Source organism: Empidonax traillii, unplaced genomic scaffold (genome assembly GCF_003031625.1).
Source record: "Empidonax traillii isolate 1590-97213 ecotype Southwest subspecies unplaced genomic scaffold, ASM303162v1 scaffold681:size344372, whole genome shotgun sequence".
Lineage (NCBI taxonomy): Eukaryota > Metazoa > Chordata > Aves > Passeriformes > Tyrannidae > Empidonax > Empidonax traillii.
In genome coordinates this window covers 98,909-116,341 of record NW_020955874.1, presented here as the reverse complement: position 1 = coordinate 116,341, position 17,433 = coordinate 98,909, and the positions used below count along the sequence as shown (strand labels likewise).

Here is a 17,433-nt window from a genome sequence, read left to right as displayed (position 1 = left end):
ACAGGCCCCAGGGCATCCAAAACTTCAAAAGATCACAGCAAGGAGTCTCTCTTGGCTTGTTTGTTTGTGGTAGGCGAGGTGCAGACTGGTTCTCAGCACGATGGAGGCAGCAGCGCTGCACTTCTCCAGGGGCCCTCCCGCCCAGCCAACCCACAGGGGTTGGCAGGGACTTTTGGGTTGGATCCCGACCCACACAAACACCCTTTTTTTCCATTCTGCTGGGAAAGCATCGTAGCTGCTGGTGGACTAGTTCTAGTTTTTCAAAATTAGCATGCGAAAACATCTGATGATGTTTTCAGATGCACGTTGTACCCTTGGGCGTGCCAAGGGCCCTGGATGCTTTTGAAACTGGTTTGGGGCCTCTCTGGCTCTTTGGGTTCTTCAAAAGATGGGACAAAATAAGACAGCAAGGCAAAGGGGGGAAAGAAGGGAGGAAGCAGCCTTCTGGTAGGAGGACGTGGCTATTTCTTCCATTCTTCCAGGGAAAAAGGATATTTGCAGGCATCTGAACAACTTCAAAGGAAAAGACTGAATTGCTATGTGAATCCAGGGAAAAACAGCAGACAAAATTTTACTATTTCATATTTATGATAGCTCCATATACTGTTTCACAGATGTTATGCTGGAAAGAGGTATTGAATAATTAGCCCTCATTTGTCCTCTCCCACAGTTTATTTGGGCAATTCTGGAGCTTGAACTTGGAGATGACATAGCTCTAGTTTTGCCAGGAAGCTTAGTAGCCTGTAGGCTGTATTCAAACTAGCACACAGCCTTTGAAGGACACTCATCTTCGAATCATAGAATCAATTAGGTCGTAAAAGACCTCTAGGATCATTGACCCCAACCATCAACCCAGCACTGCCAAGGCCACCACTATGTCCCCAACTACCACATCTACATGTTTTTTAATTACCTTCTGGGAGGTTTACTCCACTACTTCCCTAGTCAGCCTGTTACAGTGCTTGACAACACTTCTGGTGAAGAAATTTTCCGTATTCTTCAGCCTAAACCTCCTCTGGTGCAACTTGGAGCCAGTTCCTCTCATCCTGTCACTTTTTACTTGTGAGAAGAGATCAACCTCCACCTGGCTCCACTCACCTGTCAGGGAGCTGTAGAGAGTGAGAAGGTCCTCCCTGAGCCTCCTTTTCTCCAGACTGAGCCTCCCCAGCTCCCTCAGCTGCTCCTCATCAGACTTGTGCTCCAGTCCCCTCTCCAGCCCCATTCCCTTCTCTGGACACACTCCAGCATCTCAATGACTTTCGTGTCATGAGGGGCCCAAAACTTAACACAAGATTCAAGCTGTGGCCTCACCACTGCCAAGTACAGGGAGACAATCCCTGGTCCCGCTGGCCACCCTATTTGTGCTACAATCCAGCAGTATTTCAGTTAACACCTCAAAATCAGCTCAGGAAAACCCTCCATGAGTGCCATGGGAGCTCTGGCTATGACAGGGCTTCTCCAGGGCTGCAGGAGCAGCAGGAGGGAGCACCCAGTCTTTGCTGCGTTGATGACATGTAGCATGGCTTGAATTTTGTGTATAAGCTGAGTTCTGTCCACATGTGTGTCCTTAGTTTAGAGTGACCAGTCCTTTCTCATCAGAAACTTGAAGCTGTTCTGGAGTTATCTGGGCCCCTGGACGGGGCAGCAAAGCACTGCTGCTCTGAAGAGATGAAAAAGTCCCTTTAGAATAAAGTTGGTTTTAAAAATTGATTTTGTAACCCTTTATTTCAGTCCTCTCACAACCACTATATGCGGCTTTATTTTTTTTTTCTGTAAAAATATCAAGATTGGGAAATCCAGTGTGACCACTAGATGGCACAAACTGCTCAAATATACTGTTCGAAGGAGTCCAAAAAGCTGAAATTTCTCAAGAAGGTACAGAAAATACAAGAAGAGAGGAAGGTCAGAGCCTTTACCATCAGTTTTGGTGAACCTCCTCAGAATTTCACGGGGAGAACAGGAACTCAGTAGGATATTTTGTGCTACGTGCCCATTGGGTTGTTCCATGAACTGTCCTCTCATGACTGCAATTCCTCTGGGAGTTTTCATGCACTGTCCTCCCTGAAGCACCTGGAGTTACTGCTGGGCATTTCTGTCCTTCATAACAATTAAATTGTGTTAACTTGCCTTGCACCCACAGAGAAACATCACTCTTTCTGTGTCTTATGATATAGCCAGCTTCGCTTAAATTTCGTCTTAAATTTCATATCTGGAAATTTCCAGTGATCCAGGTAAGAACAGGCGGTAGCTCCAAGGCAAGACACTTATCCAGGGTGCTGCTGCCCTGAGGTTCATCCCACCACACACCAGTCAGTGTGGGAAATGATATATGGACATACAGAAAAGGGGTTTTTTTTTGCCTTTCCACTTTCTTCTCTTTGTACTGCCCTTCATCAGAGATAGAGCAGGTACTCAGCAACCTGCCTGTCTGCTCTGGTGACCTCTTCGAGGTGGGTTTCACTGCAGTCCCCCAGACAGAGTCAGACATTCCCATCACCAAGGCACCTTTGACTCTGGGAATTTTTCACTGGGATTATACCAGATTTGGAAGCTCTGGAATGCTCTGCTGGGCCAAGGTGCGCCCAGTTAATGGCAATAGGAGATCAGCAGCCACTGGGACCCCAGAAAATACCTTTACACTCTTCTCTGCCTTCGTGGGACACTACCTGGAATACTGCATCCAAGTTTAAAGTCCTCGGCACAAGGAAAATGCGGACCTGTTGGAGCAAGTCCAGAGGAGACCACAAAGATGCTGCGAGGGCTGGAGCCCCTCTGCTATGGAGAGAGGCTGGGAGAGCTGAGGGTGTTCACCTGCAGAAGAGAAGGCTCCGGGGAGACCTTATTGCAGCCTTTCAGTACTTACTGAGAGCTTATAAAAAAGAGGGAGACTGACTTTTTTCATGGGCAAAAAGTCACAGGACAAGGGGGAACGGTTTTAAACTAAAGGAGGAGAGATCTAGATTAGATATTGGGAAGAAATTCTTTATGCAGAGGGTGGTGAGGCACTGGCACAGGTTGCCCAGAGAAGCTGTGGATGCCCCATCCCTGAATGTGTGCAAGTTTAGATTGGATGGGGTCCTGAGCACCCTCATCTACTGGGTGGCATCCCTGCTTATGGCAGGGGGGTTGGAACAAGATAATCTTTACTCTTCCAACCCAAACCATTCTATGATTCTTTCAGGAACACAGGCACCACTCAATAGTGTCAGAGCTGGGGACCATCAGGTCGCATCCAGGTGTTTCAGCAGAGATTGCTTAGATTCAGACCTGAAGGAAAGATGTGGAATGCAATTCCCTGAACTTCATGGTAATTAATTTCACCTGTGGACATTTATCTAAGACTGCACCTGTGTAACCCTTTGGGATTCCTGCCAATTTCTTGATTCAATTGCTGGCTTTGAATGCCACTAAACTGTACAGTTTGTTAGTGCTTTGGTTAGATTTAGTTCATGGTTCAGACATTTCTAGTTGGGCTTATAACATAGCTGCCCCTGCATGAGGTCAGCATTACCTGTGTTTGTGTGTCAACACAGAGAGATTCCTTGATTTAACATGATCTGTTCCAGGGGAAATCCGTGTGGAAGCCCAGCTGTTGGATCGTGCCTCTCCCTGGTGTTTCTGCTCGTGCTGGCCCCAGGCCTGCCAGGCACTTTAATTTGCTGAGTCCCCCCCCACCATCCAAAGAACACCTGCTCATCCTGCTAAGTCGGCAAAAGTCAGTCCCAAACATGCCTGAAGTGAACACACCTGAGTAACTGCTCATCCTGGACTCCAGGGGCATCCCCGGCACAGTGCCTGCCGTGTTTGCCCCGGAAATCAGGAGCCTGTATTCCAAGGAGGCAGGAGAGGGGATAATGTGAACAATCAAGACCCCAGGCTGAATGTTCACTCACCAAAGCTCACGTTAAAACACACCTCGGTCTTACTTAGCTACGTGCCGTGTCCTCACGTGCCCTTGCCCAGGGGAACATAAAAGCAGCATTGGCTGCTCCTAATCCCTTCAGGAAGGGCAGTGCTTTTCCCAGCTCGCTCTCTCATGCCTGTTGGTTATCCCATACCTGCTGGAGGATCCTGTTCTGGCTTGAATATCCTCCTTCCCTTCCCCAGGTGTGCCCAGGATCAGCTCACCTGCGCAGGGGGAGAAGCAGAGTGGCTGAATGCTGCTCAGGAGGCAAAGAGGAAGAGCTGGTAAATATTTGGATGTTATTCCAAATGCCTCCTGACTGTGCAACGGTTATTTCAAACTGGCAGAAATCCTCCCTTCCTGACCAGAAACTTTCATTACTTTTAGGGCTAGTTCTGACTTGCATTTGCAGGAGTGCCTTGGTTTCCTCTAGGTTTTCTGGAACAGTAGGAAAATCATGGTTTAAATGCCTGTTTCCAGCATTTCTAAGCATACACTGCAAGACTCTTATTCATCTGGGTATTCCCAGAGCAGTGAAGCATGGACAGGGCAGGCCGAGGAGCAGCCAACCCTAATGTCAGCAGTGATGGCACAGGAGGCTGCAACAAACTGGAACCAGATGAAAAATACTTCAAACCATCTTTTGCATGTCCTTAAACAAGGCCTGGACCATTGCTTTGAGTCTTCACTGATTCTCAAGAGGGTGGTTGAGACCTCTTCCATCTCACTCTGAAATGGTGAGGAGATGAAGATGGTGCCTCAGTTGTCTCCTGGCAGAGATCAGGTCAAGAGAGCAGCATTTGGGGTGTCTCTGGAGGCCTGAAATATCCTGCCACAGCCTCTCTCTGGCTTTCTCCCACCATCTTCTCTTCTCCAGCCACATCAGTTCTTCACCATTCCCTGCAGTGCAGACCAGCTTCGCAACTCCCATTGGGAATATGGCTACTCCAGAGGCCTTTGTATATGCCAGTGGTGGACTAGTCCCAGTGGGAAAGGAATTGGACAGGCTCTTGACTCCTTCCCTCCTAGTGGCAATGCCAGAAGGGGCCTGTGTGTGAACACGGTGTCACTTTAGCTTGGCCTAAGTCTGAGCCATCAGTTTGCTAACATGGAGTTGCAAAGGTGTTGACCATGCTGCCATTCCCTTTGCTCCATCTCCAACTTCCCTCATCCCTTCTGAACGGGGAGCAAGCACATTCCTGCTCCTCCAAAACCCATGCTAGATTTGAGGACAGCAAGGCCAGAGAGACACTGAGCCACACTCACTGGACTGTCACTGCCATGGCTGGGAGATGAACCCCAACAGCTTCAGTCCCTGATGACTCAGAGCTGGAAAGGAAAAAGAAAAGGCAGTGGTTAAATCATGCCAGGTTTGCGAGTGCAGCACCTTGCACCTGCAAAAAAAAAAAAAAAAAAAAAAAAAAAAAAAAAAAAAAAAAAAAAAAAAAAAAAAAAAAAAAAAAAAAAAAAAAAAAAAAAAAAAAAAAAAAAAAAAAAAAAAAAAAAAAAAAAAAAGGCATAGATAAACAAAGTAGCAAATTTGGGATGAGGTGAGTGCTGCAGATGCAAGTTTCTAAATGCCTGGGGATGGCACAGTGCCCAGTCAGTGCCAGCTGGCAGGAATGTCCCTGGCAGCTGCCAGGTGGAACCCAGCCTGCCCCGCAGGTTCCACCTTCACCCCAGGGCTGGTCTGGGAGAAGAAGGCTCTGGGAAATGGAGAGAAGAAGAGCAGGACCTGAAAAAGCACCCCAGCTTTGCTCAGCTGAGAAATGGAGTCCGGATAGGAAAGAAAGAGGGGTGAACACAGGGCTCTCGGCCGTCTTTCCCGAGGGGAGGCACCTGGATACCCAGCAGGGTGCCAAAGTGAGGGTGTGGAGAGGGCTGTGCCCTGCCCTGGGGGCAGCTTTCCAAACCAACCAGGGCTCTCAAGATGGGGAGTAGGAGAAGTTTTTCCTTCATGGAGGATTTTGCCACCCCTTGGGAAAACCCCAGCCTTGAAGCACATGCTGGGGTTGTGCTCCCTAAGGGGTTGGGTTGGAGGCACTGGGCGCCACCTTGTCCCTTCCTCAGCACCCAGCCAGGTGTAGGAAATGTATCCCTAGCCTCCCCCTTCCTGAGGGCCACCACGGGGTGCTGCTGGTGCCAAAATGGCAAGTGGCAGCACCTCAGGGACCCCCAGCATCGCCCCTTTCTTGCTGCACGGGGCAAGATGGGTGAGAACGGCATCCCAGAGGGGCACCCGCCCACAGGACCCCCTGGATGAGGGACAGAAAGCCCGAAAGGATTCCCCGCAGCGCCCTGAGTGGAAAAGGGGCCGGTCCCGAGCCGGGAAGGAGGGGAAGAGGGTGGGTCGTTGCGTGTCCTGTCAGCCTCCCCGCAGCCGGTCCGGCAGCGCAGCAGCGGCAGCAGCGGGGCTTCTCCTCTCACCTGCGGGGCAGGAGCCCCCTCCGGCTCTCCCCTCCAACATGTTCCTCTGGCTGTGGCTCTGCTGGTGCTTTCCCACCTCGGCGGGGCAGCCCGACTCGGAGCTGATGGCCAGGTACCTGGAGGAGCAGCTGCTGGCGGATTACAGCATCGCGGAGCAGGTGGGTTTTGAGGCGGTGGTGGTTCGGGAGCAGCAGGGCTGCTGGGGCTTGGCTTTGTCCCTTCTGAACCATCGGCATCGACGTGCGGGGGCAGTCTGATAAAAAAAACCCCACATTTATTCCACCTGTCCCCGCGGCTCAGCTCCGTGGGAGGGTGCTGCTAACTAGCATGGAAGTTGTCGGAGGTGCTGGAGGTGCTCAGCCAGGGGATGACCCTCCCGCGGTGGGTGCCACAGCCAGGGTGATGGGTTCACTCTGACATCCCCACGGCTGTGCTAACGAGGCATTTCACGGGGACAAGGGAGTTAACGCAGTGTCCTGGCCGCACGCCAGTCTGAGTAATTCGGAGTATTTCAGGCTCGAAGGAAAGTTTTTCTGCCTATGGTTTTACTGTACAGGATTTTTTAACTCGCGCTGGATGAAACGCATCGTACAAATTTCAGCTTCTTGAAATCCTTATTGACAATGAAAACAAATCCATTATTCGGCAAGGGAGGGCTGTTTTGTTATTGTGTGGCTTAGATTTTCTGAGGAAATGGCGCTGAAAAGGCAATGGACTTTTTGCAAGTTAGCAAGAGGGTTTGGGTGGTGGTTTGGGAGGCTCTGTTACATTTCTAGTGGAAGGTGTCCCTGCCCATAGCAGGTGGCTTGGAACTAGATGCCCTTTAAGGTCTCTTCCAACCCAAACCATTCTATGATTCTATAAAAGGCTGAGCTTCAGGTCTGTGCTCACATCCTTCAGGTCTGTAACAGATACCACTCTTGACTTTGGGTCACGCAAGGCATCAATCTGTTATCCAAATTTGATCAGATCTGAGAGAAGCTCTTTAGTACCTGAGACACCCACGTGGGTCTGACAGATACAATGCAGGACCTATGGAATACCTGTGCCTAGTTGGAGGTCAGGTGGGATACTCCAGTGTGTCTAAAATGTCAGTATTTCTCTGTGTTTGGCATCTTCTGCCACGCAGAAGGGAAAAGTGAGACTTTCCACATATATACCTGTACCTGTCTCAGAGTTGGTCATTCAGTTGCTCATCCCACCTGGAATGGGAAGAATCTCTGCCCAGAAATGTCCACCTCTCTCCACTATGAGGACCTCAGCAACTTTGTTGTAAATCCTGATTGCTACGAACACTTATTCCTTTTTGGAGAATTCAGCCACAAACCAACACTGTCTTGCAGAGACCCACTCATCCAAGTGGGAGAGAATATCTCCACCACTGTCCTACCGGTGCAGTGGGACCTGAGAACACTCACTCACCTGCTTTAGGGGGAAAATCAGTTGCAAAGCTGAAGCAACAGGCTCGCAGTGTTGAAATTACCTGGCTGATGCTGCTTGAGGCTCCTTGTTTTCACAAGAGCCGTGCTGCTGGCAGAGCAAGGGCAGCAGTAACTCCCACCAGAACAGCAGTGATGTATAAAGAGAGGTGGTGATCTAGTCCCCTGGGACAGCCAGGTCTAGAAGAAGACATCTGTATGTCTTCACTGAACACCTGAGCCAGGTTAAGAACAGGCAGGTACTCCCCTAGATCAAGATACTGCTCTATAAACAAATCCACTGCACAGCTTGTATTACTCATACCATGCTAGGACTAGCAGATGGTAATAAGTTATGGGGTCACTGTTAGCAATTACTGGGCTTTAATGAATGTTTTGGAAGGCTGTAAAGCTAAAGGTTGATTTGGAAATTGTTCCAAATAGATGATGTTAGTGAAGCTTCCTGATTAGCACAGTGCTTTGGCAGCGGTCATGAAGTCCTATCAAACAGGGTACTGCCCTCTCGGGCTCCTTAGCTCCTCACTGATGTCCACTGGTTACCCCCAAGACTTTAGAAGGTACCTCTTGAAAGGGCCAAGTCATACAAAAGCCTTCTTGTGCAAATAAGCGAGCAAGCAAAATGAGTGTGTGGTGGGGACAGATAAAACCAGCAACCGAGGCTCCAGTTTCAAGAGTCAGTCATTAAATATCACTGTGACCACGCCATGCAGAACAACAGGTGGATTTGTTTCAAAAGGTAAACCTTTAGTAAAAGGGTGCTGAGGACTGTTGACTCCTCATCCCTGCCCCTGCTCCAAGCAGGACCAGCTTCACAGACTGTATCTGGCTTGTTCTGAAGAACCTACAGTGATGGGGACTCTGCAGCCTGTCACAACAGGCTCCTGAGGGATTTCACTTCCCTAACAGACCCAGACAGAAAGTTTCTTCCAAAATTTAAAGTGCAGATAATTCTCCTCTCCATTGACAGTTTCCCCAGGGAGCTGTTTTCCCTTGGTTCTAATTTTACAAGACGTTGGCTTAAATAATGCAGCAGGAAATAATAAGGATTCTAGTGGAGGAGACTTTAATTTCCCCACTGGGCTTTCCTGAGCTTTTCAAGGCATGATATAAACAGACATAAAATCATCTCTTTGGCGAGGGCTGATGTTATTTCAGCATAAATCAACAGAAAGGGCAAATCAGGTAAAAAGATATCATTGCATTCCTCTGCTCTCTGGAGTTCCACTGACATTTTAAGAAGGCACTTGGCTTCCCTCATTGACAAGAGACTTGTACTCTCTGCTTTGGGGAGAGATTTGATTTGGAGACGTTGCTGAGCTGAGACACCATGTGCAGGGAAGTCAGAGGAGTTGTGAAGGGTGGCACAGTAAGATTGTACTGGCATAAGGGAAGTACTTCATTTCATAATAAGGTCTATGTCTCAGTTTAAATATCTTTATTCCCTTTTTGCACATAAATAACATTTTTCTGTCACTGCACAATAAATCCTCAGCACCTGTGGAGAGTATCAAGGCAATAGATTTGCTCTTGAGGTAATATCAATACAGCTGAAGCTGTAACATTAATTTAAACTAATGATAGAATGATTTGGGTTGGAAGGGACCTTAAAGATCCTCTAGTTCCAAAACTTTGCCATGGGCAGGGACACAGAGCAGTTGCCCAGAGCCCCATCCAGCCTGGCCTTCAATACTTCCAGGGGTGGAAGTGTGATGTCCACCTTTCAGTGGGGCAAAGACACAGAGCCTCTGTGTGACTCCATAGGAAGCCATAAGGGAATGCACTTCCAGAGCTAACACACAGCACCCAGGGCCAGGGCTAAAGGCTGAGGTTCCTGTCATCACAGAGGGTCTCCTGCCAAGTACCATTTTCAAAACACCCCCGGTACCTCCTTGCCTGAGAGAGCTGCATTCCACTGCTGAGCTTTGATCAATGGGTCTGTTAATGTAGGAGAGACTCAGGTTTTAATTTTAACCAGAGGAGCATTTGAACCTGGCCACGGGTGATCAGCCACACACACACCCCCGTGTCTGGGTTCAGACAAGTGCCATGTCTGCTCTAAGTTGGGAAGGCTCCATTAACTCCCTTAACTCTTTGCAGGTCGCTCGCCGTGTCCCAAGACAGGCCAAGTTCCTGCAGAGGCTGGTATGTATCACAACCTGTCTTTATTTTACCTCATGGGAATTACACTTCCCCTGTATATGTCTGTGTGTGTGTTCCTGTGCACAGAGTGTCAGTGGGTGATGGTAGAATCTGTAGAATGAGACTCTAAGTAGCAAAAAAAAATCCCAAAAAACTTCATTTTGATCAATGCAACAGGTGCAGGTTCTTCTAGTGCTTCCCAGTCCATCTTCTCACCCCCAGATTTGGAGAAAGAACATCCAATGTTACAAACCTTAACCACACACTGAACATAAGCCTGATGAAATCTCACTTAATTTGAAGACAAAGGCAGAGTTTGCTTTGGAACTGGGAGATCTCTGTTGTTTTGTCAAAATCTACTGAGGAAAGGAAGAAAACAAGGAAGCCAATATCCTCCTTTCTTTCAGCACGGGAATCTAAGATTTAGATGTAGTGAGGCAGTCCGTGGAAGTGCTGTTCACAGCTGGTTATTTTTCTGGCTTTTCTGGGGACCTCCCAGTTGAGAACTGGTGAAACTCATTTCACACTGAACAGCCATCACCTTAATAGCTTCTGGTCCCTTTGATCTTTGACAGATTGTAATCAACAGCCTAGAGGAAAACACCTCTCAGACTTATTACCAATTCATTACTTCTAATCTGAGAGAGGGTCAGTTTGTTTTGATAAAAGCAACTGATAAAAGCAAAATTATGGAATGGATTTCATTTATCTTCAGCTCTTTTCTGCCTTTCCAAGCATTTGATGTAAACAAGCATAAAACAATTTGTTTGGCCAAAAAAATTTCAGCTCGCAGTTCATCATCATAACCAGGACACCTCCATAAAGCATCCAGCCAACCTGCCTCATAGCAGTGAATCTGCTGCCTTGGCATTCCCTCACTTTGTTTTTAATAGGGATGATAAATCACGGTAATAATAATATTAAACAAGTGGTTTGTTTTGCTTTTTATTTTCCCTTTGTGCTGCCTCTCGTCTTCTGAAGGCCTCGATAAAAAAGGGCAGAAAACAAACAGGCATTTGCACAGCTGTAAGTCAGAGCATCAGGCACTGATGGATTGTGCAAGAGCTCCAGGGAATGCACAGGAATCAGAGTGTGGAACTTGGGCTGCCCGCCAAGCCTGACTGAGCAACCTGTTTGGAAGCTGCCTCTGCCCCCACCGTTTATATTCTCTATACACAAGGAATAGCAGATCCCTTCCAGGGATGGGAAGATAGATGAACCAGTTCTCTCATCCTCAGTCGTGTGTGATGCCTTATTCAGTGTTTGATCCCTCCAACAGCAACTCCTGTTCACCAGGGAAAGGGAAAGGGCGTTCATTTCATTTGGTTTTGCCATTCCTCAGTCTGTGAGGGTGTCAGAACTGGAGCTGTTCAGTGGGATGGAGAGATGTGCCCCATCCCTGGAAGTGTTCAAGGCCAGGCTGGATGGGGTTTTGAGCAGCCTGCTGTAGTGGAAGGTGTCCCTGCCCGTGGCAGGGGGTTGGAACAAGATGGTCTTTGAGGTCCCTTCCAACTCAAACCATTCTGTGATTCTGTGACAGAGGTCAGCTGAAGCCAGCAAAGAGTAGATTTAGCAAAAAAAAAAAACCTAAATGATGTGGGTTTTCATATAAAATATTCTTAAACTGTGGAACTCATTGCTGCAAAGATGTTGCAGATGCTAAAATTTTATATGGATTGAAAAAGTAGCCGTGTAAAATAATAGAAAAAAAATCCACAAAGGTTTATAAAGCACAAAAATAACATCCTTGACTCAGGAGTTCCTTTGGCCACAAATTAATGAAAATGAGAGAATATTTCTGAGTAGAATCAGAGCAGATCGAGCTGATTTTACACTCTTCTCTAAGCATGTACTGTTGGCCTCTGCCAGTGACAGGCTACAGGGCTAGAACTGCTTTTGTTCTCACCCAACAGAACCATTCTCGTGCTGTTGTCATAACAAGGGCAAGTTCATGTTCTCTGTCACATTCAAAAGGCTTTCTGCAGTTTAAATGCATTCACAGTGTCAGACCTGTCACGGCAGAACCTGTTGTATCTCAAGTGAAAGGCAAAGGTCTTGATCCTCTTCTGCTGCTGAGCTGTCATCCACGTCTGAACCCACAGCTTATGATGAACTGCAGCACATGGGAGTGGATGCAGAAGGTCTGAAACCAAAGAATTTGCTGTACTTTCAGATTCTTTCTATTTCTTCTGTTATTAAATGCTCTGTATCTCTTGCTCTGCCACAGGCAATTGGGGGTGTGGAAGACGGAATGAAACATCATCTCATTGTATGTGAAAACATTCCTACAAGCCTACTTCCAATAAACTCCCCAACCTCTTCAGCTTCAGGATAATGAGAGTGGAAAGCCATGCCTATACATCAGGGAATGTCCTAAGAACAGCAGCATCTAGTTCTAATTAATAGCAATTGAGTAAAAGCCACCAATGGCCTGAGGGTGGGACATTAGATCTGAGCAGGGGTGTTCTAGTCTAGATGCGTCACCCTGAGCTGCCTGAAATCAGGGAGACAAATCCCACCCTGGAAGTTCTAATCCCTTGTCGATGTGCTCCATGTGAGCTGAGAAGGATGATCATGGACACGGAGCTCATCTCACATTCTCCAGCTGTTAAAGATATCTGTCATGATTGGGTTGGTCTGAGACAAGTTTTTCAGTCTTTCCAGGCCTTGAAAGTGTAGGCAGGAGGGGCTTTATGCCAAGTCTGGTGGCAGTTTTGTGTTTGTTTCCAGTGAATCCTCCTCCTTCTACTTGCCTGGAATTCACTAGCCTGGCAGCTTGGTTAGTTGGATGCTCAGTCACTTCTGGTGCCATCAGCTACTGCAGAAATGTGCTTGTTTCACACTCATACAAACACTTGCTCCCTTTCTTAAGCCATTTGCCAGAATTATTTTTGTTCTGAAAAAAAGGCCTGGCCATGCAGCTGAAGAGCATGTTCTTGTCCTCACAAGGCTTACGGGACTATGACCTTTTATCAACCTCACTAGGAAGAATCTCTCTGTATTTGGCTAAGTGAAGTTCCTCTGTATTTGCAGGGTATTTTACCCTTTAGCTCCCTCCTGCTTTTGGAGGTTTTGTCTTCGTTTAATGTACAGGTTTTGTTTTTGCAAGGGCTGCTTACAGTTAAATACACTGAAGTCTTCCAGGAAGAAAACATTTGAGCTCCATGGAGATGTTACTGTCAAAAAAAAAAAACGCATTAGACTGGAGAAATGCCCTAACCCTAGACTTGTGCACGAAAACACATTCCCAAGGAGCAGAAATTGGCTTTTAGCTTCCATTGCTACATCGTGTGTCATTCATTGCTGTCTCTGCTGCTTCTCTGCTGGAAGGAATCCAGTGTGGGCTAAAAAGCTTAAAATACTTTGCTTGAGATGTCACAGTGTCAGTGTTTTTTATTAAGTCTCTTCCATCTCTGCTGAGATTTCCAGCATGGATTCTCAGCAGAGGAGGACCCAGCTGACTCCACTGACAGCAGTTCTTCTGTTTACATAACTTATGGATCTGACCACATGAATTTGGAGGTGCTGCTTCACACACAGGGGTCTCAGCCTTTCAGGGAGCCTCCCATCTGCTCTTGTGCACAGTACACAGGGCAGGTTCTGTGACACGGTCCTGGACCCCATGGGGATATATTTTGGTCTTCTTTTCCCAGGCCCTAAGGGACTAATGCTCTTCTTCTCACACAGTCAGAGTTGAAGGCTGCAGTTTAGGACACAGATGGATTTTATCAGTGTGTTTCACAACATACAGGCTGGCACAATCAGAGCTCTCAGACGCTTCCCAAGCATTGGAGAATAAGTGTGGCCTCTGTGCATGAACAAAGGCAGTGCCATGTCCCTGGTTTACATTTTAAAGCTCATCTGAAATGCAGAGGGCAAGCCCACCTTGCCTGTTGTCAACTGGCTTTTGCAGAGGTGTCTAACACTCAAAGGGTGGGAATTTGCTTGAGCATATCAAGCATTAAACCCACTGAAACACTGAAGGGGTGTGTTATCCAGCTGCCCGTGTTAACCTTTTGATCCCTACAGGAAACCAGGCCTCGGATGTCCGAGTTCAACGTGAGATCCACCATCATTTCCCGCTATGCCTTCACCACCGTGTCCTGCACGATGGTGAACAGCGGATCCGAGGCACGGGAAGCCGTGTTTGAGATGCAGATCCCAGCTGCAGCCTTCATCTCCAACTTTACCATGTAAGTAAGTAACGCTTGGCAGCTGGGTGGGCAAGGGTTCTCCCATCCCGCAGATGGTTCTCTGGGATTTCCAAAACTAGCAAGACTTCAGCAGGGTTGTATCAAGGCCTCTTTGCTTGTCTTTGGGGAAAATAGAAGCACACACACTTTATACTCCACCTGAGACTGGTCATGGCCCTAAAGCACAAAGTCCCTTGGATAACAAGATACTGAATTCCAGTCCTCAGTGTAAATGGGAAACTATTCTATTTCCCATCTGAGTGTCTTTTAACAACTTCCTTCTCCTCTCTCTCTGATCTGAAGCAGAAAAATCTCTCCAAGACCACAGAAACCTTTCAAGCTAAAGTTTCAGCAACACTGGTACATGATATTTATCTTGCCTGACTGACTGTGGTGCCCAAGAAGCTTCTTGTTCCATGTTGTTCTTGTTACTCCCCAGTGTCACTGGAGCAGGAGTGAACTCCAACCAGCAAATAGGTTCATTGGCTGCTGCAGGTGCCAGTCATTCTCTGTGGATAATAAGTCACGTAGAGGGCAACCAAGTTCATACAGAAATGACTCATTGAGGAATAAGTTAAGCTCTTGTATCAAAAATGTGTTTGGTTTGGTCATGCTCAGATCCTCTCTGTGGGTAGATATTGAAGCCCCAGCTTCAGATCTGACAGATCTAGCAGATAGGAGACTCATTCTTTTAGGGAGGCTTTTGGACTGAGTAGGAGGAATAACAGACTTTTGCTATTGGCCACCCAAAATATATATTAAGGGTTGTTTCCTTGTGGAGTGCACTGCTCTGTAGCTCACTCCAAAGGAGAAACATTTTGTCAGGGAGGCAGCTTCCTGAGAGCAGCCATCCATGAATATCTCCACGTGCATTCACACAGATGGTGTGAACAGAACAGACAAAAAAAAAGTGCTTGTTGGGATTCTTGGCGATTGTTTTGCTCTCTGCTGCATCCTTAGGCTTCAGAGATTACCTATTGGACTGGCATTTTAGAGAGGTGAACTCCTGGGCTAAAAATGTGCTATGCTGGTATTACCAGCCAGGGAACTTCTGAGTCGGCTTCTGACTCAGTGACTCGAGTGACTCCAGGAGAGTTCCACCAGCAGCACACTTTGTCCACTGGGCACAGTCTGTGAACTCAGCTACAGCAGTCTGTACATCTGTCACTGTACATGGGTGCAGAGTGACCATGCTGACACCTCTGGTCTCTCCAGGAGCATCGGCAACAAGACTTACTACGGAGAGGTCACAGGGAAAGAAAAGAGAAACAGCAGCGACGACAAAACAAGGAGCGAGAAACCTTCCAGCCCCACAGATGGAAGGTAAGTGTTGTGCATTTGGCTGTGTTCTGGAAAGTGATGTACTCTCCTGCCATCCCTGTCTTGGCTGCTTTGGCATACTCATCCATGGGTTTATAGGGAGAGGCAGATAAACAGAATGTTGTCTGCACTGCCTGGTGTCGTTCCCACACTCCAAGTCACGTAAAATTGCATGTGGCCTTTTCTAACCCTGCCACACAACTTTTTCACCTCCAAGATGCTCCAGGACGTGCTACTGAGGGAAAGATTTCTTTTTGCTTCCTGAATAGCAGGCAGGAAAATGAAGGTGCTGTCGTGGATGGAGTCATCCACTTTGCTTCAAGATAGATGCAACAATACACTTTATTTATACGAAGCAGTAAGTTAAGAAAGTTCAGTGATAAATGTGACGATGGTTCAACAAGATTCAAGGTACCCTTGATTATTTACTGCAGAGATAGCAGGGTCAGACAAAACTGTCAGGGAGACCCTCCCATTGAATCATGAAGTTCAGGAAGGACCCCCTTGCTTTCTGAACTCCTCAGAGAGGAGCCCCAGTGTGGCTGGATCCACTCCTAGTCCCAGACTTGGTCCATGATTTATGTCTAAAGGATTATAAGTGTGCAATCAATCCTTTAAAGCACTTAAGATTTCAAAGTTTGGGATGCAATTAGTCACTTAGAAGAATCTGTTGCAGCAGGGATACTCTGAGCCTTGAGAAGTAACCTTAGGAGGTGTCTCCTACCCAGGGGGAGATCCTGGTATGCAGGAGAGCCCAACAGGCCCTGGGCTGCACAGTAATTACAGAGTAAGTTAGTCGTATTTGCATTCCAGCAAGACATCTGGGTCACTGTTACAGGTAACCCTTGCCAACCTGTTGCCATCCATCCCCCAAAACCCAGAAGAAGCTGGATGCAGCCTTTGCAATCCCTACTGGTGGTTATGGCTTAAGCAGGAGGGAGCACGCAGAAATTCCGTGAGTTACAACTTCAATACCATGAAGTTAGTCAGTGGTAGGACCACAAGAACCCTTTTGCAGTCATGTTGACTTGCTCTGTTCTCAGTGCTTGACTGTGTTTAGTCCTCTCAGCCAAGCACTGGCAGAAAAATCCCATCCCTTTGGTGATCCAAAAGCTTGTGTGTTCACCTGAACACGCATCAGCAGCACAATGGGCTGTTTTCCCAGGTGCCCAGGTTCCCCTAAATGTCTCTCCAAGAGATGCACCATTTTGGGATTTTGCTGCTCTGGAAAATCCTCCACTATTCCCAGTTGTCTGGTTTAGTAGCACTATTCCAACGTCAACACATATTCAGAAACAGGCCGTGATTTTCAGGCCAGAAAAATGGTGAACTTTGGGGAGGGAGAGAGAGATCTGAATTAATGAGTAACATGTAGAAAAAAAAAAAATTAAGGAATCTTTATTTTCTCTCTTCCATAGAAAAACTAGAGAAATTTGATTGAGTTGATGACAGGTTCAAACCAGACAAATTAAAGTATTCCCTCCCATAGATTGTGTTTCTTGCATCTGGAAATTGTAGATTCTAAATTTAATATGGATTCAAAGAGTGACTAGAAAAACTTGTGGTAGGAAAAATCTATCCTTTGCCAAAGGATGCTGTCTCAGTGTCCAGATGCAGACTGGCAGAACCTGAAAGAGAGGAAACATTATATTTCTCTTGTCCTGCCCTGTTGCATCCTCTTGTATAGGCAGTTAATACCCATCGTGGTTGCACCACTAAAGAACAGAAAGATGACTGTTAGTTTTATGCTGGGAGACTTGCTGGCACACTCTGGTCAGTTGGAAGAGTTCTTTTAGAGAAGTGTCCAGTGGTGGAATTTTTCTTAAGGGTTCTATTTCTCCCCATTGATTTTGTGGCTGTAAACCACAGTATTAGGGAAGAAGGATTCATTTATGCTTTACTATCTTAATGACAGTGTGCCAGCAGTGGCAAAGTCAAGAACTAAATTCATTAAGACATTGAATCAAACAGGTTTCCCAGAGAGGTGGTGGATGCTCCATCCGTGGAAACA

The 17,433-nt window shown here is 47.1% G+C and overlaps 1 protein-coding gene across 1 annotated transcript in view; it reads left to right on the top strand.

Annotated features, from left to right (window-relative positions):
• The first annotated feature begins 6,292 nt into the window (after positions 1-6,292).
• The window catches only part of ITIH5 (inter-alpha-trypsin inhibitor heavy chain family member 5), a 43,806-nt gene continuing 32,665 nt past the window's right edge, over positions 6,293-17,433 (top strand). The window contains exons 1-4 of the mRNA XM_027899661.1: positions 6,293-6,489; positions 9,868-9,912; positions 13,939-14,102; positions 15,318-15,425. Coding sequence (XP_027755462.1) covers positions 6,370-6,489; positions 9,868-9,912; positions 13,939-14,102; positions 15,318-15,425 — 437 coding nt within the window. The 5' untranslated portion in view covers positions 6,293-6,369. The remainder of the gene's footprint in view (positions 6,490-9,867; positions 9,913-13,938; positions 14,103-15,317; positions 15,426-17,433) is intronic.